At 49.3% G+C, this 24,794-nt stretch overlaps 1 protein-coding gene across 5 annotated transcripts; it reads left to right on the top strand.

The window, feature by feature from the left end:
- The first annotated feature begins 13,990 nt into the window (after positions 1-13,990).
- NRSN2 (neurensin 2) lies at positions 13,991-22,028 on the top strand. 5 transcript variants are annotated; one of them, XM_032141859.2, is made up of 6 exons: positions 13,996-14,063; positions 14,361-14,435; positions 16,177-16,291; positions 16,566-16,760; positions 20,288-20,384; positions 20,517-22,027. In XM_032141859.2, the coding sequence occupies exons 3-6, from the start codon at positions 16,262-16,264 to the stop codon at positions 20,711-20,713; spliced, it is 519 nt and encodes a 172-aa protein (XP_031997750.1). In that variant the 5' UTR covers positions 13,996-14,063; positions 14,361-14,435; positions 16,177-16,261; the 3' UTR covers positions 20,714-22,027. The 5 variants fall into 5 exon arrangements, with proteins under 5 accessions (XP_031997746.1, XP_031997750.1, XP_031997747.1 ...); XM_032141856.2 differs by having other exon boundaries at positions 20,288-22,028; XM_032141855.2 differs by lacking the exon at positions 14,361-14,435 and having other exon boundaries at positions 13,991-14,063; positions 20,288-22,028.
- Positions 22,029-24,794: the final 2,766 nt, after the last annotated feature.

Below are 24,794 nucleotides of genomic sequence, written 5' to 3' on the forward strand. Positions count from 1 at the left end.
CTCTCTCTCTCGCTCTCTCTCTCTCTCTCTCTCTCTATATATATATATATATATATAAAATTTTTAAATATTGTAGTAAAATACAGATAGCATAACATTTACCATCTTAACCATCTTTAGGTGTACAACTCATTTGATATTAAGTATAGTCACATTGTTGTGCAACCATCACCATCATCCATCTTGAGAACTCTTCATCCTGCAAAACTAAAGTTCTGGATCCACTATGCACTAACTCTCCATTTCCCCCTCCCCCTAGCTCCTAGCAACCACCATTCTGCTTTCTGTATGTATAAATTTGACTATGGTATATGTCTCATATAAGCAGAATCATACAGTGTTTACTTTTCGTGACTGGTCTATTTCACTTCGCATCATGTCCTCAAGGTTTATCCACTGTAGCATGTATCAGAATTTCCTTCTTTTTAAAGCTGAGTAATATTTGATTGCATGTGTATATCACATCTTGCTTATCCATTAATCTGTTGATAGACACTTGCTTCCACCTTTTAGCTATTGAGAATAATGTTGCTATGAAAATGGGTTTGGAAATGTCTCTTCAAGATACACTGCTTTCAGTTCTTTTTTTTTCTCTGAGACAGTCCCACTCTGTTGCCCAGGCTGGAGTGCAGTGGCGCAATCTCGGCTCACTGCAACCTCCACTTCCTGGGTCCAAGAGATTCTCCTGCCTCAGCCTCCCGAGTAGCTGGGATTACAGGCACACACCACCACACCTGATTTGTGTGTGTGTGTGTGTGTGTGTGTGTGTGTGTGTGTGTGTGTATTTAGTAGAGACAAGGCTTTGCCATGTTTGTCAGGCTGGTCTCAAACTCCTGACCTCAGGTGATCCGCCTGCCTTTGCCTCCCAAAGTGCCAGGATTACAGGAGTGAGCCACCACCCCTGGCCTCAGTTCTTTGGGGTATATACCTAGAAGTAAAATTGCCGGATCATGTGGTAATTCTATTTTTACTTTTTCAAGGAATCACTATGTGTTTTCCATGGCATCTGCACCATTTTTCATTGTTATCAACAATTCACAGGGTTCCAGTTTCCCCACATCCTTGCCAAAATTTGTCATTCTGTTTTGTTTTATGGTAGCCATCCTAACGGGTATGAAGTGACTAGGATCATTTTGAGACCCAACCGGTCGCAGGCTTTTTTGTTGTTGTTGTTGCCCAGGCTGGAGTGCAGTTCACCGCAGCCTCAACCTCCTTGGGCTCAGGTGAACCTCCCACCTCAGCCTCCCAAGGAGCTGGGACTACAGGCACACACCACCACATCCAGCTAATTTTTGTGTATTTTCTAGAGATAGGGTTTTGCCATGTTGGCCAGGCTAGTCTTGAATTCCTCCAGCCTCCCAAAGTGCTAGGATTATAGGCACCCAGCCTCATAGGCTTTTTAGCCCAGGCTTGTGATTTCTTTGGCAGTACAATTATCTGAAAAACTTAGGTTTCTGGCCGGGAGTGGTGGCTCACGCCTGTAATCCCAGCACTTTGGGAGGCCGAGGCAGGCGGATCACCTAAGGTTAGAAGTTCGACACCAGCCTGACCAACAGGGTGAAACCCCATCTCTACTAAATACAAAAAATTAGCCGGGCATGGTAGTATATGCCTGTAATCCCAGCTACTTGGGAGGCGGAGGGAGGAGAATCACCTAAACCCAGGAGGTGGAGGTGGCAGTGAGCCAAGATTGTGCCGTTGCACTCTAGCCTGGGCAACAAGAGTGAAACTCCATCTCAAAAAAAAACCTTAGGTTTCTTATCCATTTGACTGTAGTTAATGGTACTAAAACCATGCCTACAATACTTTTCAATACATTGTCCTTAAGTCTGCTTTTTCCCTTTGCTTTCTATCCTAAAGCTGTCACTCTCAATGTAATGGCTGGCAATTAGCAAGAATAACAGGTGGTAGAGTTACACCTCTAAAGTGATCTTGGCTCTGAGAGTTTTTACAGGACATTTTTCACTCAAAGCCTTTTAAAAATCCAACCTCGTACTTTAGTTGATTCTAGCCTTGAAGTACTTTAATTGATAAAAAAGAAAGTTTTGGCCGGGCGTGGTGGCTCATGCCTGTAATCCCAGCACTTTGGGAGGCTGAGGCGGGCAGATCACCTGAGGTCAGGAGTTTGAGACCAGCATGACCGACATGGAGAAACTCCATCTCTACTAAAAATACAAAATTAGCCAGACGTGGTGGTGTATGCCTGTAATCCCAGCTACTCAGGAGGCTGAGGCAGGAGAATTGCTTGAACCTGGGAGGCGGAGGTTACGGTGAGCCAAGATTGCGCCATTGCACTCCAGCCTGGGCAACAAGAGCAAAACTCCATCTCAAAAAAAAAAGAAAAGAAATTTTTAAAAATTGCTGTGAAGGCCATACTCTTCACTCAGTCTTTGCCCTGAAGCATTTTAATGAATTGCTAGTTTTAGTACGCTTAGCACCTTTTTAAAACTCATCTCTTTCTACTTGGGATCCAGAAACATCAGACTTTTCCACTTCTGCAAGGACCTACATTTCTGAACTTATTTCCCTTTTATTTCTGCTTGCAGTTCAGCCAGTTCATTTCTGAGCTTATCTTTCTCTTGAATATTTTGACAAATGCAGCCCAAGGTGCCCATAGAGTCTGCTCTCCAAGTTACGGCAGTAAAAGTTTTACCAGATGTTTTGCTTTTGTATGACAAGGAGTACCAGCTTCCCTGCTGGCTGCCACAACCACTAAGTCAATGCTGCACATTTTGGTTTTGGTGACATAAGCACCCTACTTCTGGTACCAATTTCTTTATCAATGAGGATAGGCTGCATTATGACATAGTAACAAATGAACTCTGAAATACCAGTGGATTAACACAACGAACGCTTATTTCCTGCTTAAACAGATTCTGATACTGTGACTTTCCAGAGCAGCTGTCCTCACGCAATGGCTCAGCAGTCCAGTCTGCTTCCATCTTCGGGTCCACCGTGTCAGCATGCAGTCTCCACAGTTGTTATGGCAGAAGAAAAGATAATGGAGGGTCATGGATCAGCTCTTCAATGCTGTAGCAGTTTTGAAACATAGCCCCCTAATTATTTGACATTTCTGCTACTGAGAGGGAGGAGTCTCCTCCCCTTGGATGTAGGCTTATGACAAGTCGCATAGAGTGGGAGTGATATTGGAGCAGTTTCTAAGCTCTGGACTTAGGAATCTTGCAGTGTTTACCTCATCTTTCTTGGGATACTCATTCTTGGGATCCAGCCACCAGGCTATGCGGAAGCTTAAGAAACCGTGGAGAGTACCACGTGGAAAACTAAGGCCCCTGGCCCTGAGCCCCACCTGAGCCCCAACAACAGCCATCACCAACTTGCCAGCCAGGTGGGCAAGCCACCTTGGAAGTAAATCTGTCCAGTCCCTTGCTTAGCAACCCAGCTATTGCCAAGTGGGACAGATTTGAGCCTTCTTGCTGAGAATTGCCCAAATTACAGATTTGTTAGTAAAATAATGATTGTTGTAGTTTCAAATCCCTAAGTTTTAGGGTGGTTTGTTAGGCAGCAGTAGCAACTGGAACGAATTCTTTGGCCCAGAAGTGACACGCATCATTCTGCTCATAGCTCATTCGCCAGAAGTAACCACATGGCTTTGCCTAACTCCAAGGGGACAGGTGAAGCACATGGAAATTTGGTGAGCAGTCTATGTCTCTACCACAGGGTTTAAATAAACCCTCCTTGATAAGGTGACACATGAGCAGAGAATAAAGCAGGAAGCTAGCCATGCAGATATCAAGAGAAAAAGCAATAAAGGCAGAGAAACAAACAAGTGCAGAGGTCCTGGAGCCTGGAGGTAGGACTTTGCCCAATATCTTTGGTTCATTCCGGGAATAGCCAGGAGACCAGTGTGGCTGGAGTGAGGGAGTGGAAGAAGATGACAGCAAAGAGTAAGATTGGGAGGAGAAGGCAGTAGATCCTCTAAGGATGCATAGACCACAGTAAGGATTGGTTTTAGATGTCTGTTGCTGCAAAACAAACCACTTTAGTGTCTGCCAATATTCTGTGGGTTTTCAAGATTCAATGGAACAGTTCTTGTGGTCACATGATGCTATCTGAGGGCTCATATGGGCTGGAATATCCAAGACTCACTCACATGATGCTATCCAATACAGTAGCTGGTGCCAGCTGTGGGCTGGAGGTTGCCTGGGGCTGTCTTCTGGAGCTCCTCCATATGGGCTTTCCACGTGGCTTGGGCTTCTTTGGCATGGGGACTGGGGTCCTAGAGGGAGCATCTCACAAGTGAGTGTTCCAAGAGGTGGGAAGAGGAAGAACTGGCACAGCATGACTTCTACCGTATTCTGTTGCTTAAAGCTGCCCTTGTGTCAGAGGCGTTTGAACCAGAGCAACTCCATCTTGAATAGGGGCTGGTAAAACAAGGCTAAGACCCACTGGGTTGCATTCCCAGGAGGTTAGGCATTCTTAGCCACAGGATGAGATAGGACTTCGGCACAATATACAAGTAGCAAAGACTCTGCTCATGAAACAAGATACAGTAAAAGAGCCGGTCAAAACCCACCAAAACCAAGATGGCAATAAAAGTGACCTCAGGGTCATCCTCACTGTTCATTATATGCTAATTATAATGTATTAGCATGCTAAAAGACACTCCCACCAGTACCATGACCGTTTACAAATGCCATGGCAACATGGGGAAGTTACCCTGTATGGTCTAGAAAGGGGAGGAACCCTCAGTTCTGAGAAATCTCCATCCCTTTCCCTGAAAACTCAGGAACAATCCACCCCTTGTTTAGCATATAATCAAGAAATAACTGTAAGTATTCTCAGTGGAGCAGCTCATGCTGCTGCTCTGCCTATGGAGTAGCCATTCTTTTGTTTACTTACTTTCGTAATAAACTTCATTTCACTTTATGGACTTGCCCTGAATTCTTTCTTGTGCAAGATCCAAGAACCCTCTCTTGGGGTCTGGACTGGGACCCCTTTCCAGTAACAATTGGACCAACTCAGATTCAAAGGAAGGGGATAAACTCCTTCTTGAAGGTCAGAATGACAAAGAATTTGTGGCCACCTTTAATCCACGACAACCTTTTCCTTTTACCCTGAATAAGATGAGATGTCATTAGAGTTTTTGTTGTTGTTTTTGTTTTTTTGAGACAGGGCTCTGCTCTGTTGTCCAGGCTGGAGTGCAGTGATTATAGCTCGCTGCAGCCTTGAACTCCTGGGCTCAAGTGATCCTTCTGCCTCACCTCAGCCTCCTGAGTAGCTGGGACTACACGCACATACCATCACCACCACTCCCAGCTAATTTTTTAATTTTTTGTAGAGACGGGATCTCACCGTGTTGCCCAGGCTTGTCTCAAACTCTTGGGTGCAAGTAATCCTCCCACCTTTGCCTCCCAAAGTTCTGGGATTATCTGAAATCTTTAACTACAAGGTCCCACACTCTGACCTCAGACTTTCTTTTTTCCTTTCCATTCTTGGACTTCATTGAGATCCTGATGCTGGAGTTCCTGCATCTTTCCCAGATCCATCTGCTCCCTTCCTAGCAGCCCTGGCATCCTTCCCCACTGAGCTGGGATCCATCCTGAGGTTCACCATGGGATCTGCTCTCCCCCCTTCTATCTGCATCCCCCTTCACCTCTTCTTTCTGCCCCACCTGTCCAGGGAAATTCCAACACAGGAGCTGGGATACCAACAGCCTTCTTCTTCACTCCCACTTCTGACACTGACAAAGAAAATCACATCCAAGGGCCGTGCCCAGTCGCTCACACCTGTAATCCCAGCACTTTGGGAGGCCGAGGCAGGCAGATCACCTGAGGTTGGGAGTTTGAGAGCAGCCTGATCAACATGGAGAAACCCCATCTCTACTAAAAATACAAAATTAGCTGGGCGTGGTGGTGCATGCCTGTAATCCTAGCTACTTAGGAGGCTGAGGCAGAAGAATTGCTTGAACCCAGGATGTGGAGGTTATGGTGAGCCGAGATAGTGCCATTGCACTCCAGCCTGGGCAACAAGAGCAAAACTCAGTCTCAAAAAAAGAAAGGAGATCGCATCCATGTAGATGGTTGTCTCCATAGGTCATGACCTCAGAGCCATCAGAGCAAATTCAGATTCTCCTATATCATGACTGAGTGGCCTCTGCAAATGACTTACCCTCCCAAGACCCAGTGTTTATCATCTGTAAAATGGGAATTATCATAGTTCCTATCTCATAAGATTATTGGGAAGATTAATTATCCCGTCATATAGTAAATGCTCGATAAATGATATCCATCATCGTCACTTTTTTTTTTTTTTTTTTGAGATAGAGTCTTGCTCTGTCGCCAGGCTGGAGTGGCACAATCTTGGATTACTGCAACTGCCGCCTCCTAGGTTCAAGCAATTCTCCTGCCTCAGCCTCCCGAGCGAGTAGCTGGGACTACAGGCGCATGCTGCCACTCCTGGCTAATTTTTTTTTTTTTTTTTTTCATTAGAGATGGGGTTTCACCATATTGCCCAGGCTGGTCTCAAACTCCTGAGCTCAGGCAGTCCACCTGCCTCAGCCTCTCAAAGTGCTAGGATTACAGGCATGAGCCACCGCGCCCGGCCCTATTTACTTATTTTTTGAGACAGCCTCCTGCTCTGTTGCCCAGGCTAGAGTTCAGTGCTGCAATCACAGCTCACTGCAGTCTTGACCTCCTGGGCTCCAGCGATCCTCCCGCCTCAGCCTCCCGAGTAGCTGGGACTACAGGCATGTGCCACCATGCCTGGCTAACATCATATTATTGTTGGTTGTTGCAAATCTTCACTATTCCTTTTTTAAAATTGTAGTAGAATACACATAATAAAATTTACTGTCAGTGACATTTATTACATTCACAGTGTTGTTCAATCATCACCACTGTCTAGGTCCAAAATAATTTCATCACCCACAAAGGAAACTCGTTAAGTAAGAACTCCTCATTCCTCCCTTTCCCCAGACCCTGGCAACCACTGATCTGTTTTCTGACTCTATGGATTTGCCAATTCTGAATATTTCACATAAATGGAATCATACCACATGTGGCCTTTTGTGTCTGCATTACCATGGTTTTTAAGGCTCTGTTGAATTAAAATTTTCCTCTCTCTCTCTTTCTTTCTTTTCTCAGAGTCTCTCTCTGTCACCCAGGCTGGAGTGCAGTGGCATGATCTTGGCTCATTGCAACCTCTACTTCAAGTGATTCTCCTGCCTCAGCCTCAAGAGTAGCTGGGACTACAGGCATGCACCACCACGTCCGGATAATTTTTGTATTTTTAGTAGAGACAGAGTTTCACCATGTTGGCCGGGCTGGTCTCAAACTCCTGACCCCAAGTGATCCACCCACCTCAGCCTCCCGAAGTGCTGAGATCACAGGTGTGAGCCACCATGCCTGGACAAATTTTCCTATTTCTTAATAAATAATCCATCTTGTTTTTCTCAAAAGTAGACAGTTTATCAGGTGTCGTGTCTCTCACCTTCCCACCCTACTCAGCTATAAACTAATATAACAATAACAGTAACAATAACCATAATTTGCTGAGTTCTAATTTTGATCCAGGTACTTTGGATAAGTGTCTTATATGCACATCTCATTTCACTCTTTCACCCCCTCTGAGAGGCAAGTACTTAAATTATCTTCATTTTACAGTCAGAGAAACTGAGGCACAGAGTGTTTAAATCATGTAAGCAGTAAGTGGTGGAGCCAAGATTCAAACGTAGATCTGTTGGACTCCAGAGTTCAACTTACAGACACTACATTGTGGCTCTTCTTGGTGGCCCCCCTCCCCTCCTCCCCAGGCTCTCAGAGGATACGGGATCCCTCCTTTGCCAGTCAAGGCCAGCCCATCCCCCTGTATATTTGACTTCATCTCTTCACACTGCCCCAGAATTTCATCCACCTCTGCTTTGATATCAGGGGCCCCCTCCCCTTCTGTCCATGGTGTGGGGCTTTTTGCACTTCACACACACACACACACACACACACACACACACACACACATCCCAGGTTCTTGCCCCCGCCCACCACCACCTGCTATCTCTCTAGATGTTTCTGTGGTTCTTTCTCCTCCTCTGACCTCTTCAAATGTAGTATGGCGGTTTTAAAACATGCCCATAATTTTTTTTTTTTTGATAGAGTCTCACTTTGTTGCTCGAGCTGGATGCAGTGGTGCGATCAGGTGCATGCCACCACGCTCAGCTACTTTTTTTTAACTTTTAAGTTTTTTCGAGAGATAGGGGCTCCCTATGTTGACCAAGCTGGTCTCGAGCTCCTGGGCTCAAGTGATCCTCCCGTCTTGGCCTTCCAAAGTGCTAGGATTACAGACTTGAGCCATCGTACGCAACCACGTCTATAAATTCTTTAAGACTCCTCTCACTGAGTGACAGGGTCTGTGTTTCTTCCCCTTGAATCTGAGCCAAACTTAGTGACTCACACTACAGTAGAAATGATTCTATGGTGACTTGTGAGGCTGAGTCATAAGTGCAATGTGGCCTGACTCATGGGAGTCCTGAGCTACAATGTAAGAGGCGTCAACGCTCTCAGCTGCCATGCTGTGAGGAAGCCCAACTGGCTCATGCAGAGAGACAACATGGAGAGGCCCTGAGGCTGTATGAAGAGAGAGATGCTTGGCCAGCTCCCAGCTGCTCCAGCTCCCCACTGCTCCAGGTTCCACTGTAACCACAAAAGAGACACCAAGGCAGAACCACCCAGATGAGCCCTTCCCAAATTCCTGACCCACAGAAATTGTGAAAGATGATAAAATCATTGTCTTTGGAATGATCTGTTATGCAGCCACAGACAGCCAAACAAAGGCATTTTAATCTGCTTGGGCTACTATAAAAATTTAGCATGGAGTAGGTGGTTTGGCAGCACACATTTATTCCTCAGGTCTGCAGGATGAAGAGTCTAAGATCAAGGTGCTGGCAAATTCCATTCTGCTGGCAACCAAGGTCCTGACTTCTGGTGTACAGACGGCCATCCTATTGTAGCCCCAAATGGCACAGAGAAGAAGCAAGCTCTCAACTCTCCTCTTATCAGGGCTGTAATCCCTCCCAAAGGCCCACTTCCAAATAACATCACCTTAGAACTTCAACATATGAATTTGAGGGAGATACAAACATTCAGGCTGCAGCAGAGGGCTTCGTCAGAGCTCTGACCTGGACCTGAGCACACATCATCTCAATGTCATTGTTTTTGCCAGCTCTGCATCCACTGCCCTTTCTTTTTTTGCCTTTTTTTTTTTTTTTTTTTTTTTGAGACGGAGTCTCACTCTATCACCCAGGCTGGAGTGCAGTGGCACGATCTTGGCTCACTGCAACCTCCGCCTCCTGGGTTCAAGTGATTCTCCTGCCTCAGCCTCCTGAGTAGCTGGGACCACAGGCACATGCCACCACGCCCGGCTGATTTTTGTATTTCTAGTAGAGACAGGGTTCCACCATGTTGGTCAAGCTGGTCTCAAACTCCTGACCTTGTGATCCACCCGCCTCAGCCTCCCAAAGTGCTGGGATTACAGGCGTGAGCCACTGTGCCTGGCCCCACTGCCCTTTCTTACAGTAACAGTATTTCAATTTCCCTTTAGGGAACCTCTTCAAGCAGGCTCTCAGTCCAAGAGGTTTCTCTGGGTTAACCATTGCCAGCCACCCAAAGGGTGAGCAAGTAACCAGCCAATCAGAGACATTCCGGTGGGTTCAGTAAATGACATATTATCCAACTGGGGTGAGGGGAATCAACATCAGGGCTTTTCCTGAGACTATAGGGAGAGACAGATTCTTTTCCCAGCAGTTAAATTTGAAGTCTGTGGCCATTTTGCTACCATATAGGGAAAATCTGACTGACAGTGAAGCCAACACAGATGAGAGAAGAGCCAAAAGATAAAGAGAAAGATCCTGAGCATCTGGATACAGCCATGCCTGAAGCCAGTGTCCCTTGACTTCTCAATTATGTAAGCCTTTATATTACCTTTGCTTAAAGCCAGTTCAAGTTTAAAACTGCCATTTGCAGTGAGAACAATTCCCTATGTTGTATCTACGGCCAAGACTTTGCCCCTGACTTTAGGCCAGTATGTCCTGTACAGTGCCATTCAGCTCTGCCAAAAGCTAAGGGCATCAACTTCTCCACAACCTGGCTTTCCCTCATCTATTTTACATCTCTGTTAATGGGAGCATCACCCACCTGACCTATAAACGTAATAGCCTCTATCCTCTCTCTCTCCCTGTCTCTGTCTCTCTCTCTCTCTCTCAATCCCTGTCACTTCCCTTACTTCTTGGTAATCAAGAAGTTCTGCCAAATTAACTTCATGGACATTTTTCACACCTGCACCCTCCTTTCCATTTTTCCTGCCCACTCCAATCCTTCATCATTTCTCACCTAAAGTTTTACAAAATCAATAGATAACTAACATAGAGGTGTATAGTAAAAAGTGAATTTCAGCCGGGCACGGTGGCTCATGCCTGTAATCCCAGCACTTTGGGAGGCTGAGGCAGGCAGATCATGAGGTCAGGAGACAGAGACCATCCTGGCCAACATGGTGAAACCTCGTCTGTATTAAAAATACAAAAAAAAAAATTAGCTGGGCGTGGTGGCATGTGCTTGTAGTCCCAGCTACTGGGGAGGATGAGGCAGGAGAATCACTTGAACCCGGAAGGCGGAGGTTGCAGTTAGCTGAGATCGCACCACTGTGCTCCAGCCTGGCGACAGAGCAAGACTCCATCTCAAAAAAAGAAAAAAAAGTGAATTTCATTCCCACTCTTGCCATCAGTTACCCTCCCCCAAGGCATCTACTGTTACCTCTTTCTTGTCTATTTTCCCAGAAGTTCTCTATATGTGCCATCTTTTTGAGAATTTCAAATGGAGGCATACTATCAAGACTTTTCAGAACACAGCATCTTTCTTCACTTGAAGTGTGATTAATATAAATAACTATAGACTAATTTCTTCTTTTTAATGGCTGCATAGTATTCCACAAAGAGATATAATGTATATAACTTGTCTTCCACTGATGGATATTTAAGTTGTGTCCCAGTTATCTGTTAGCACAGAACAAAACCCCCCAAACCTAGTGGTATAACACAACAACCACTTGATTATCCTTGTGGGTTCTGTGTGTCAGGAATTCAGGCAGGACACAGTGAGGCCAGCTTGTTTCTACTCTGCAATGTTTGAGTCTTCAGCTAGGAAGATTTGAAGATTTGAAGGCTGAAGCTGATTCAAATGGCTGGCCACTGGAATCATCTGGTTCTTCCCCTTCCTCTTCCCCTTCTACAGTGCAATGGCATGATGTCGGCTCACTGCAACCTCTGCCTCCCGGGTTCAAGCAATTCTCCTGCCTCATCCTCCCTAGTAGTTGGGATTACAGGTGCACGCCACCATGCCCAGCTATTTTTGTATTTTTAGTAGAGACGAGGTTTCGCCATGTAGCCAGGCTGGTCTCGAACTCCTGAACTCAGGGGATCCACCTGCCTTGGCCTCCCAAAGTGCTGGGATTACAGGCATGAGACACCGTGCCCCGCCTCATCTGGTTCTTCTTCAATCACTTCTCTTATGCTTGAACTGGGATGACTCAAAGCTAAGCTTAGCTGGGACTGTGGTGCCTTCATGTGTCCTCTCCTGATGGTCTTGGCATCCTCACAGCATGGCAGCTTCTAGGCAGACATGGAGCCCTAGGTAGGCATGGTGCCTCAGGCTCCAAGAGCTAGACTTCTAGCAGAAGTCACATGTACTTTTATGTCTGGGCCTTAGAAGTCAGAGCACTACTTCCACCGTACTCCATTGGTTGGAGCAGTCATCAGCTCACCCAAGATTCAGAGAGGGTACAAGGATCCCACCTCACTGGAGAGGAGTGCTAAAGAATTTGTAGCCATATTTTAAAACCACCACGGGTTGTTTCCAATCTGTTGCTATTCCTGAGGTTCATTTTATAGTCTAACATCTCTTGAATCTCTTCATTTCTCTGCACCAGGCCAAGATGCTGTCATCTCTGATCTCTTCACTGATTTGCTGTCGCTCTTGTGCTCAACATGCTGTTCTCTTGACAGCAGCCAGATGTCTTTTCAGAATGAAAATCAGATCACATCCCACCCCTCTTTATAACCCTTCCATGGCTCCCCACTACCCTTGGGTTGAAGCTCAAACTCCTTACCTTGGCTTATGAGGCCCCACAAGGTCTCACTTCTGCCTGCCTCTCCAATGCCATCTCCTGTCACCATTTGGGGCCTTTAGGTTTGAGCTGCAAGAGTTCCTCCCATCACACACACACACACACACACACACACACTCTTTTTTTTTTTTTAGACGGAGTCTCGCTCTGTCGCCCAGGCTGGAGTGCAGTGGCGCAATCTCAGCTCACTGCAAGCTCCGCTTCCCGGGTTCACGCCATTCTCCTGCCTCAGCCTCTCCGAGTAGCTGGGACTACAGGCGCCCGCCACCATGCCCGGCTAATTTTTTGTATTTTTAGTAGAGACGGGGTTTCACCGTGGTCTCGATCTCCTGACCTCGTGATCCGCCCGCCTCGGCCTCCCAAAGTGCTGGGATTACAAGCGTGAGCCACCGCGCCCGGCCACACACTCTTGAATGAGTGAGTAAATAGAACATACAAAACGCTTAAACACTTTGCACATAATGAGCATAATATGTTTGCTACTATTATTAGACTGTCTTCAGTAAATATTTACTGGGCTGCCTACTCAGTGCCAAGCACTATGGGAGGCTCACAGATACAACATGAACAAAAAATATGTGGCCTTGGCCAGACGCAGTGGCTCACGCTTATAATCCCAGCACTTTGGAAGGCCGAGGCAGGTGGATCACTTGAGCTCAGGAGTTCAAGACCAGCCTGGGCATCATGGCAAAACCCTGTCTCTATTAAAAATACAAAAAATTAGCTAGGCATGGTAGTGCGTGCCCGTAGTCCCAGCTCCTCAGGTGACTGAGGTGGGAGGATTACCTGAGCCTTGGGAGATCGAGGCTGCAGTGAGCCGTGATCATGCCACCACACTCCAGCCTGGGCAACAGAGTGAGACGCTGTCTCAAAAAAATAAAAAGAAAAAAAAGAAAAAGAAAAACTAAAAAGCAAGATGTGGCCCTATCTTGCAGAGCTCATTCATCTGTGTGTCCCCAGCCCCTAGCACAAGGAGAAACAGAACGGATGCTCAAGACACAAAGGCATGTTTGTGCAAGGGTGCTTGATGAAGGTTGGAGGGGCACAATGACTTTCCCAAGATCACACAGCAAATGTGGGACAAAATCAAGGCTGACAGCTCATGACAGGGTGTGAAGCAGATGCGGCTGCCTGGCACAGGCTGGCTCTCCAGGGAGATGGGCAGTGGGCACACATTGCCCAGGGCAGAACTGGGGCTGGGAGAGGAGAGAACAAGGGAGCCTGTGTCATTAGCTCCTCCCAAAGTGGAAGTCACTTCTCTCCCAACTCTGAATCCTCCACCCAAACTCCCTTCGCAAGGTACAAGGGCTGATCCTGTACCAGGGAGGGGTAGGGACTCAAAGAGGAAAAGAGGATGAAAAGAGGATGGGGACTGAGTGAGAAGTGAGGACTTCAGAGAGATTAGGGGCTCTCAAGGCAAGTGGGAGGGGACTTCCCGGTAGGAGCCGGGAGAGAGATGGGAGCCTGTGAAGAGGACGGGGGCTCAGCGAGGAGATGCCGGTTTCTATACTGGGGTGGGGCTCCTTGAGGGGGATGGAGACCTAGAGAAGGGACTGACGGTACAGCGAGGAGATGAAGGCTCAGTGAGGGGATGGGTCTTCCATGAGAGGGGTGGGGAATTGCGGGAATGATAGGAGCTTCGGTGAGGAGTTTGAGGGACTGCATGAGGGGTTGGGGCCCAGGGAGTCCGAGGGGTCTCTGTGACGGACCTGGGGTGTCAGAGCGAGAAGGGAACTCTGGAAGGGGACAGGAGCTGGCGGGGAGCTGCAGGGGGCGGCTATCTGCAGAGCCAGTCCTTGAGGCCGGCCGGCGCCCCCCTCCCCCGCCCCCGTGTCACCCCCGCCCCGAACTGCGGCGCAGGCGCGAACCGAACCCGCTTGTGCTCGGCTCCCGCTCCGGCTCCCGCTTGCTCGGCGGAGACAGCAGGCAGAGAGGTGAGCTTAGCCCTGCTCCACGCGCGGCCAGACCCCAGCCCCATCCCCTGGAGAATCCCCGCGCTCTGCCTGCATCCTCAGCTCGGGCTGTGTCCCGCCAGGGACAGGACCGCTGCGCCTGAGCCTCGGGTTTGGGAGGTGGGGGTCTCAGGGAAGTAGCAGGGGGAGGAGATAGAAACAGCCCCATCGCCCCTCGACACCTCAGGGTTGATAGGCTGGGTAGAGGCTTCAAAGGACACCCCCCACCCCCGCCAACACTTCAAGCCAAAAACAGATTCCTACTCCTCTCTGCCTCAGTTTCTCTCTAGAGAAAAGGACGCAGTTAGTGTGGACCAGGGGATCGGTGGTCCTGTCAGAGTGGTGCGGGTACAGGTGAGGAAGGGAAGGGGGAAATGGCCTGATTTCCCCTGCCAACACCCCCCACTCATCCCCCTCGGGAGGGCGCCCCTTCTCCCCCGCCTGGGCAGCGCTGGACGCTGTAGTGGGCGAGTCTGAGGGTCTGGGAAGGAGAACTGAATGAGGCCGTGCAGAGGCGACAGATTCCATCCATCCTCGGGCCCTGGCTCCTGTCACTTTCGCCTATGCCTCCCGCCCCTCGCCTCCTTCCTCCGCCGCAGTCTCCTCACCTCGGACAGCGCAGCCCCCTCCTCTTCCCGCTCCCTTCCCACCAAGCTCCTCCTGGCTCCCGGCTAGGGACACCTCCCTAGCGATTCCCATGGCAACCCTCGTCCAGGGTACCTGCGCCCCGCCCCCCGCCAGCTAGACCTACTCCCTGCAACCCTAAAACGCCAGGGGGAGGGGCCAGGCCGAGGGGGAGGCACCGTCAAGGTCACCTTCCTTCTCCAGTACCAGCAGGACTGAGTGATTACATCTATTTGGAGTAAGGGAAGCGGTGAATTGGAGGGGAGGAGCTGACCCAGGCCAACAGTCCCGAAGCCCCCTCCACACCTCCTCGCCTGCGGTCTTTAGTAATGGTCTCCGCACTGAGGCTCTTACCGTCCCCCGGGCCCCATTTATTCTACCTACCCGGGCCTCCCCAGCGCCTCGCCGGGGCGGGTACCGCGCTGGCCGCACCCTCCGCACAGCCCGCCCCGCCCACCTCCTCCGGTGAGCCCTCCTCTCCAGACCTCTCGCCCTCCTCCTCCGGGGGTCCTTCGCTTTTAGTCTCTGCCTTTTCCCGTTCTCTGTCATGGCTTTTGTTGTTGTTGTTGTTATTTTTCCTCCTTTTCTTCCCCGCTCTTCTTTTCCCTGAATTGTAAGTGAGGAGGGTGTACAGCCACTATTTATGGACAGGCTTTCTTGACAGCAATCTTGTGTGCCGTGTGCGTGTGACTCTAAGCAGAACCTCCAACCGTGTGTGTGTGTGTGTGTGTGTGTGTGTGTGTGTGTGTGTGTGTGTCGTACCTATCTGGGTATGTCTCTGTGTGCTTTGTGAGCATGTGTCTGTGTGTTTCTCTGTGCTGTTTCGGTGAGTTTCTCTGTGTAGGAATTTGAGGACCACTTCTGATTGGAAGTGAGAGGGAGCTGTCAGGACCTTTATCTTACCCTTTGGAACAAGCACATTGTTTCACTTCGTAGGAAGCTGCTAATTAAGGCTGAGGGCCATCATGGAGACTGGGGTAGAAGCCCAGTCCTCCCTCAGCACCTCTTGCTTTGGTTTGGGCCAAACCTGTATATGGATATACAAGTACCTTCCATTCCCAAGATCTGTGTCCACTTTGGTGGGGAAAAAAAAGGTTATTCGATAGGTTTCTCTGGAAATCTAACAGCCCTTAAGCCTAAGAGCCTCTAATCCTGAGGGCCCCTTTCACTTCCTATGGAGTCAAAATTCATTGGAATCTGGAGGCTTTCAGGAGCAGTCCTGGGGAGGACCTTTTATAGCCTTGCAGCTTGGGAACTCCAGCCCAAGTGTCAGCCATGACAATTACCCCCAGGAGGGGTTCTGAAGGGGAGTGGAGGGTGAGGTTCTCTCATTCCAGACATGGAGCCTAAAAAGTTCAAGATGAAAGTAATAACAAAAAAAATTACAGTACTAATCACAACAGCTACCATTTCTCAGCATCAGACACAATAACTGTATGAAACAAGTATGATTATTAGGTCTGTTTTACAGATGAGGAAACTGAGACCCAGAAAGGTGGAAGCACTTGTCTAAGGTCACACCTCCAGGAAGCAGTGTGCCCACAACTCCAGTCCAAATGGTCAGGCTCCAGAGCCCACAGTCCCAGGTACTAGGTGGCCTCCAGAGTAAACATGCACATTTATTGACACCTCCAATTGCCAGGCACTGGGCTAAGCCCTTCAGTGCATTGGCTCATTCACAGTGTGCTTTGGGAAGGACTGGCTGGGATTCCAAAAGGCCAGACCGTGCTGTGAGTGTAGGGTGTCTCGAGTGGGAGGAGAAGCGGGTGGGGCACAAAGATTTGGGGGGCTTATGAAGGTCACCATGAGCAGCTCCCACTAATCCCTCCCTCCGTCAGCTGCACCTTACCTGCTCCCCAGGGGTCCATGATGCCGAGCTGCAATCGTTCCTGCAGCTGCAGCCGCGGCCCCAACGTGGAGGATGGCAAGTGGTATGGGGTCCGCTCCTACCTGCACCTCTTCTATGAGGATTGTGCAGGCACTGCTCTCAGCGACGACCCTGAGGGACCTCCGGTCCTGTGCCCCCGCCGGCCCTGGCCCTCACTGTGGTGGAAGGTAAGGCCAGATGAGCAACTCCCGTGATTCCTCTGCCTTGATGGAGGAAATGAGTCTGAATTTGAGGTTCAGAGGAAAAAAGAAGAGATAGCATAGTAGTTAGGAGTCTTGCACTTTCAAGCAACAAAGAACCCAATTCAAATGGGTTTAAATAATGAAGGGAGCCTTCATTGTATTTGTATTTACATACAAATTATTTACATAATTTTTTACATATTTATTGTATGTAAATAATGATGGCTCATGCCTGTAATCCCAGCACTTTGGGAGGCTGAGGTGGGCAGATCACCTGAGGTCTGGAGTTCAACACTGGCCCTGTCAGCATGGCGAAACCCTGTCTCTACTAAAAATACAAAAATGGGCCGGGTGTGGTAGCTCACGCCTGTAATCCCAGCACTTTGGGAGGCTGAGGCTGGCAGATCTCGAGGTCAGGAGTTGGAGATCAGCCTGGCCAACATAGTGAAACCCTGTCTTTACTAAAAATACAAAAATGAGCCGGGCGTGGTGGCGGGCGCCTGTAATCCCGGCTACTCGGGAGGCTGAGGCAGGAGAATCACTTGAAACCAAAAGGTGGAAGTCGCAGTGAGCCGAGATCAATCCATTGCACTCCAGCCTGGGTGAAAGAGCAAAACTCCTTATAAAAAAAAAAAAAAAAAAAAAAAAATGAGCCGGGCGTGGTGGCAGGCGCCTGTAATCCCAATTACTTAGGAGGCTGAGGCAGGAGAATCGCTTGAACCCAGGAGGCAGAGGTTGCAGTGAGCCAAGATCGCACCATTGCACTCCAGCTGGGCGACAGAACAAGACTGTCTCAAAAAAACAAAACAAAACAAAACAAACAAATGAGCCAGCCATGGTGGCAGGCGCCTGTAATCCCAGTTACTTAGGAGGCTGAGGCAGGAGAATCGCTTGAACCCAGGAGGCAGAGGTTGCAGTGAGTCAAGTTCGCACCATTGCACTCCAGCTGGGTGACAGAACAAGACTCTGTCTCAAAAAAAAAAAAAGAAGGGAAAATGTTGCTCATTTTTTAGAAAAGACCCAAGGTTGCATACTTTCAGGCAAAGTTTGATCCAGCAGTTCAACCGTTTATACCAAGGACTTTGCAAGGTTTCTTAGTCTTCAGCCTCCTCATGGTGCCCCTACCCTGGTAGCCTGTTAGCTTCAGACTCTCCCCACGTGTTCCCCAAATGGCCACTACTGTGTGGACCCTCAGATCTTCACTCCACACCATCTAAGGGAAGTCAGCCTTTCCTGTGGTATTTCCTTCAGAAAAGAAAATAGCCTGTAATCCCATAATTTTGGGAGGCCAAGGTGCGTGGATCACCTGAGGTCAGGAGTTCGAGACCAGCTTAGCCAACGTGGTGAAACCTCATCTCTACTAAAAATACAAAAATTAGCTGGGTGTGGTGATGGGCGCCTATAATCCCAGCTACTCTGGAGGCTGAGGCAGGATAATCACTAGAACCCAGGAGACAGTGGTTGCAGTGAGCAGAGATCGTGCCATTGAACTCCAGCCTGTGCAACAAGAGTGAAATTCCATCTCAAACAAACAAAAAAGTGGCCAGTGGTACTGGCTCACACCTGTAATCCCAGCACTTTGAGAGGCTGAGGCAGGAGGATTGCTTGAGCCCAGGAATTCAAGATCAGCCTGGGCAACATGGTGAGACTTCATCTCTACTAAAAATAAAAAATTAGCTGGATGTAGTGGCGCGGGCCTGTGATGCCTACTACTCAAGAGGCTGAGCCAGGAGGACCATTTGAGCCCAGGAGGTTGAAGCTGCAGTGAGCCATGATTGTGCCACTGCACTCCAGCCTGGGCAACAGAGTGAGACTCTGCCAAGAAAAGAAAAGAGAGAAGAAAGGAAGGGAGAAAGCAAAATAGTAAGATATTAAAAACATGTTACCATTTACCTTAACACCTAAGAAGAGAGAAATACTTAGGTGTAAATCTAACAAAATATCTGCAATATGAGAAGAACTACAAAACTCAAAAGATATCAAATAACTAAATAAATGGAGAAATAGTTCATGTTCATGGATTGGAATAGTCAAGATGTTAGTACTTCCCAACCTGATCTTTGATTCAATGCAATGCCAATCAAAACCCCAGCACATTATTCTGTGGACGTCACAAAATGTCACCTCCTCAGGGAGGAGATCCCCGGACTTAGTCGGGTCCCTTGCTTAACTCTGGGCAAACTGTGTGCCCATTCATTCTTCAATACACTTACCACTGTGCACACTTGTAGTTTATATGGAGAGGTAAAAGATTCAGGATAGCCAGAAATTTAAAACATCATTTATAAGAAACAACACTTTTCATTTCCGGAAGTCCTGACAAGCATTGCATTGGCTTTCATTGGGTCACTTGCCAGCGTTGAACTAATTACTGTGGTTAAGAGATGGACTATGCTGACTGGCAGGAAGTGAGGCTCATCTCACCTAAATCTTACTGTGGTTTCTCAATGGTAAACTGGAGTACCTTGCCAGGGCAGCGAAAAAATGTGAAGAATTGATGTCTGTAACAGCCAAGGAGACTAGTCGGCCAGGGTGCACCAATGGGTCAAGGTGTAGAGGTGGCAATGAGCTGAGTCCCTGCTATGGGCATAGCTCTTTGCTAAATATTCTCGGGAGACTGAGGCAGAGGGTCCCTTCTTCTGCTTTCAAAGGACTTCACTCTAGTGAGGAGGTAAGGTACCAACCTCTGCAGAGAGGCCAACTTACACAACTTCAGGTCAGGTCCGTAGAGAACACCAGGAGAGGAAATGATCAAGGAAGACTTCCAAGGAAAGGTTAGTGTGTGTTTAAAATTTTTAAGCATCTTCTTATTGCGAGGCACTGTGCTAGGCTCTTGAGAACACAGAATTTAAGACATGAGGTCCCTGTCCTCAAAGAACTCTTTTAGCTGTGGTTTACTTCGTCATTCAGCAAACATTTATTCAGCCTTTGCTCTGTGCCGGTATGTGCTAGGCACAGAAGACTCCTAGTGAGCCAAAACAGGCACGGTCTCTGCTCTCATGGGGCTCTCAGTACTGCAGGAGAGGCAGACATCACTAACATAGCAACCAAAATACATGTCCAGGTGTGCACAATGGTAAGTGAATTGAAGAATGAATGAGCACAGTTTGCCCAGAGTAAAGCAAGGGACCCAACTCAGTCCAGGGATCTTCTCCCTGAGGAGGTGAGGTTTGAAATGAGATCTGATGGTGCATAGGAGTTAACCCAACAGAGACAGGGAAGGTAGAAAGGACAAGGAGATGAGCTGGGATGGAGGGAAATGCAGGGTTGGCTGGCGAAACCCACTGCTGGGTGGGAGCTGGGAAGGAAATTAAGAGGCCTCAGGATTTCAAATAGAATGTGACAGTTTATGCCTCCTGTCAGTTAGACCCCAGCAAGTGTGTTCTGTGCTTCCCATCTCCTAAGGATGGATCAAGGGGTTACCCTTAAGACTGGTGAGGATCCAAGGTGATCCCTTGGCCAGGGCCCCTGGCTGACCCTGACTGCTTCCTGGTCTGTCTGCTTCTCCCCAGATCAGCCTGTCCTCGGGGACCCTGCTTCTGCTGCTGGGTGTGGCAGCTCTGACCACTGGCTATGCAGTGCCCCCCAAGCTGGAGGGCATCGGTGAGGGTGAGTTCCTGGTGTTGGATCAGCGGGCAGCCGACTACAACCAGGCCCTGGGCACCTGTCGCCTGGCAGGCACAGCGCTCTGTGTGGCAGCTGGAGTTCTGCTCGCCATCTGTCTCTTCTGGGCCATGACAGGCTGGCTGAGCCAGGACACCAAGGCAGAGCCCTTGGACCCCGAAGCCTACAGCCATGTGGAGGTCTTCGGGGATGAGCCAGAGCAGCAGTTGTCACCCATCTTCCACAATGCCAGTGGCCAGTCATGGTTCTCGCCACCCGCCAGCCCCTTTGGGCAATCTTCTGTGCAGACTATCCAACCCAAGAGGGACTCCTGAGCTGCCCACATGGCCTGAGGAGGAGCCAGATGTGGGTCCTGGATCCTTCCCCCTTCTCACCATAACCCCCTCTCAGTGTTTCCCCAACTTCTCCCTTTCAGCAGGGTCCCTTTAGAGCCCAACTCCAGGTCAAATCTGGAGCTCAAATCCCAGTGCTCCCTCACCAGGGGTGGGGCCCCAACTCTTCCAAGATGCCAGCATTCCTCAAGTCCTCCCAAAACTTCCTACCCACACCCTCTTCCCAAGGCCCTCAGGGGCAGAAAACATCTCCTTCAACCCGTCCCCACTCCTTCCTCTGCATGACCTTGGGCAAGCCCCTTGCCCTTTCAAGCCATCAGCTCCTGTCTCTCTGCCATGAGGGCTTTGGATCAGATTCCTCTTCTTGCCAGGATGAGGACATGCACTGCCCTCCATAGACACAGATGAAGGGGTGGGGGTCATTCAGCTCAAATGGGTCCCAGATGCTCACTTGGACTTTCCCTGCAGGATGTGTGAAGATGTTTGCCTCTCACAGTGTGTGTTCTACCTGCATTTTGGCATCAGAGCCCCCCAGCCCACCCACCATAGGCAATGACTAGCCCCAGTTGATAGGTGAAGTGGGTGAAGGACGCTGGAGGTGACATATCCAAGGTCACACAACAAAGCAGCATGCAGGAACTAGAAACACATCTTCAGCCTCCTCCTGGGCCAGCTCTTGTGCTACAGGTGGGGCGGAGCCAGCCCCGCACTTTCCTGGTTCCCTGAGGGTCCTCAGGGTGGAGGACAGGTTTGGCCCAGAAAGACTAGCCAGAGGCCTGATGGTCCCAGGTGGCTCTGGATATACTTTGGATATGGATTTAAATGGTCTCTAAGAGCCGGGGGTAGGGGGCAGGAAAAGTGGGTTGTCTTTGCCCCCCAAAGTCCACCTACCTAGAAACCAAGCCCACAGGTCTTGGCCCTGACCCTGATAATAAATGTGCCCTCTCAGAGGCACCAGCCCCTCCCTCCCCAGCCGGAGGCGTCATCTCTCTTCTGTACCACTAGAGGGCGCTCTGATACAGCTGGAGAGCAGCGCTCAAGGCTCTCGCCCCCTCCCCTCCATCCTGAAGGGCCTCCTCGGGGATCCTCAGGCGGCCCCCACCAGGACACACCCTACTGTCCTTGTGCCTCACGCCCCCTCCTCATCCTGCACCCCTTCCATCCTACCTTCCCTTTCAATAAACAGCTGGGATGGATACTGACTTTGTTTCCTTTCTCCCTGGCCACTGGGGCATAAGGAGGAGAAAGACACAGACTCTTAGGAGCACCCACTGTGTGCTGGACACGACCCATTATTTCTCATTCGCTCCTCAGGATAACCTGTTGAGAAAGGAATTATTGTCTTCTTCTTCTTTTTTTTAAAGATGTCTCGCTCTGTTGCCCAGGCTGGAATGCAGTGGGGTGATCTTGGCTCACTGCAACCTCCACCTCCTAGGTTCAAGCAATTCTCCTGCCTCAGCCTCCCAAGTAGTGGGTATTACAGGTGCGTGCCACCACGCCTGGCTAATTTTTGTATTTATAGTGGAGACAGGGTTTCACCATGTTGGCCAGGCTGGTCTTGAACTCCTGACCTCAAATGATCCGCCTGCCTCGGCCTCCCAAAGTGCTGGGATTACAGGGTGAGCCACCATACCCAGACTTACTGTCTTCATTTTACAGATGCAGTAACTGATGATCAGAGAGGTGAGTCCTTTGCCTAAGGCTTCCCCGCGGTGGATTTATTTTTTATTTTTATTTTTAATTCTTTTTTTTTCGAGATGGAGTCTGGTTCTATCACCCAGGCTGGAGTGCAGTGGCGCGATCTCGGCTCACTGCAAGCTCCATCTCCTGGATTCATGCCATTCTCCTGCCTCAGCCTCCCAAATAGCTGGGACTACGAGTAGCTGGGACTACAGAAACCTGCCAACGCACCCGGCTAATTTTTTGTATTTTTAGTAGAGACGGAGTTTCACCATGTTAGCCAGCATGGTCTCGATCTCCTGACCTCGTGATCCGCCTGCCTCGGCCTCCCGAAGTGCTGGGATTACAGGCGTGAGCCACCGCGCCCGGCCCTGCCCGGCCTATTTTTAATAATTTTTATTTCAGCAGCCTTTGGGGTCCAAGTGGGTTTTGGTTACATGAACTAATTCTATAGTGATTCTGAGATTTTAATACACCCATCACCTGAGCAGTGTACACTGTACCCAATACGCAGTTTTTTATCCCTCATCCCCTCCCAACCTCCCTGGACTCAGTCCCCAAAGTTCGTTATATCACTCTGTATGCCTATGCATTCTCATAGCTTAGCTTCCGCTTATATAAGTGAGAACCTACCATATCTGGATTTCCATTCCTGAGTTACTTCACTTAGGATAATGGCCTCCAGCTCCACCCAAGTCCTGCAGTGGATTTAAATGCTCAGCCTAGGGCCTGGAGTGGTGGCTGGGCCAGGCGAGGTGGCTCACGCCTGTAATCCCAGGACTTTGGGAGGCCGAGGTGGGTGGATCACCTGAGATCAGGAGTTCAAGACCAGCCTGGCCAACATGGTAAAACCCCGTAACTACTAAAAATACAAAAATTAGCTGAGCATGGTGGTGCACGCCTGTAATCCCAGCTACTCGGGAGACTGAGGCAGGAGAATTGCTTGAACCCGGGTGGCAGAGGTTGCAGTGAGTCGAGATCACACCATTGCACTTCAGCCTGGGCAACAGAGCAAGCCTCCATCTCAAAAAACAAACAAACAAACAAACAAACAAAAAGGCTTAGCCTGATTGGCCCATTGCCTGAGTGTGGAGCTCCTGTCTTTGGGTGGGAAGGAGATTTCTCAGCCACCTTGAGAACCCACTTCCCCTAGTTCTGAAAGGAATGTGAGGGCCAGGGTGTGGGAGAGGGGGCTGAAGCCAAAGGTGAGCTCTTTTCCAGGCCTGGAAGAGTAATTAACCCCTTTTGGCACTCACCAGGGGCTGGGCCTTGTTCTTAGTGCCTTACAGAATTCGGGAATTCATTTAACCAGGACGACAACCTCTGAGGTGGCGGCTATTATTCTCAAACCTAGTTTTTCCTAAACTCCAGGCTTGAGTTTCCATCTGCATTCACCTGGATGTTGAATTTAAACTCAACTGTCTCAAACTGTTCTCCTTGTTACCACCTCCCCGACCAAACCTGCCTCTACCATGCTGCCCACATCTTAGAGAGTAGCATCCCCATCCTTCTGGCTGCTCCAGCCAAAACCTCCTCTCCTTCCACACACCCTGTATCCAATCCACCAGCAAGTCCTGTCAACTCAACCTTGGAAATATATCCTGTACCCAACTACACCTCGACATCCCTGTGGCTGACTCCATGGTCTGAGCCACCAGCACCTCCCATCTGGATCATTGCACCAGCTTCCCCCTGGTCTCCTGGCTTCTGAGTTTTGAACCTCACCCTACCCCACACCTTGACTCCCCAAGTCTAATTGCTACATAGCAGCCAGACAGATCTTGTTAGGACATAAATTAGGTCATGTTCCTCCTCCACTCCAAACCTTCCCATGGCTCCCTCCTAACTCAGAGTAGCCAAAACCCTCCCTGTGGCCTCCAAGGCCCTACACAATTTGCTGATTTCCACTCCCCCTGCACCTTCCTCTGTAACCCCAGCTCCCACCACTCTCCAGGTTCCTGTGTCCTCTCCAGCCAGGATCCTGACTCAGGGCCTTTGCCTCACTGTTCCCTCTGCTGGGGTGCTCCTCCCCGGTTGACGACATGGGCAATTCCTTCAAGTCATTGCTCAAACACCACCTTCTCAGCGAGGCCTTCCCTGAGCAGCGTATTTAGAATTGCAACCAGGCCAGGCGCAGTGGCTCACGCCAGTAATGCCAGCACTTTGGGAGGCCAAGGCAGGTGGATCTCCTAAGGTTGGGAGTTCGAGACCAGCCTGACCAACATGGAGAAACCCTGTCTCTGCTAAAAATACAAAATCACCCAGGCGTGGTGGCACATGCCTGTAATCCCAGCTACTCGAGAGGCTGAGGCAGGAGAATCACTTGAACCCGGGAGGCAGAGATTGTTTTGAGCTGAGATCGCACCATTGCACTCCAGCCTGG

This window comes from Hylobates moloch, unplaced genomic scaffold, assembly GCF_009828535.3.
Source record: "Hylobates moloch isolate HMO894 unplaced genomic scaffold, HMol_V3 SCAFFOLD_21, whole genome shotgun sequence".
NCBI lineage: Eukaryota > Metazoa > Chordata > Mammalia > Primates > Hylobatidae > Hylobates > Hylobates moloch.

What these genes read in the sequence shown, in the direction of transcription:
- NRSN2 (XM_032141855.2), top strand. Translation starts at nt 16,262, where the DNA reads ATGGTCAGGCTCCAGAGCCCACAGTCCCAG. An exon ending in TCCAGAGCCCACAGTCCCAG is followed by an intron (nt 16,292 to 16,565) that starts GTACTAGGTGGC and finishes CCTGCTCCCCAG; the next exon opens with GGGTCCATGATGCCGAGCTG. An exon ending in GGCCCTCACTGTGGTGGAAG is followed by an intron (nt 16,761 to 20,287) that starts GTAAGGCCAGAT and finishes GCTTCTCCCCAG; the next exon opens with ATCAGCCTGTCCTCGGGGAC.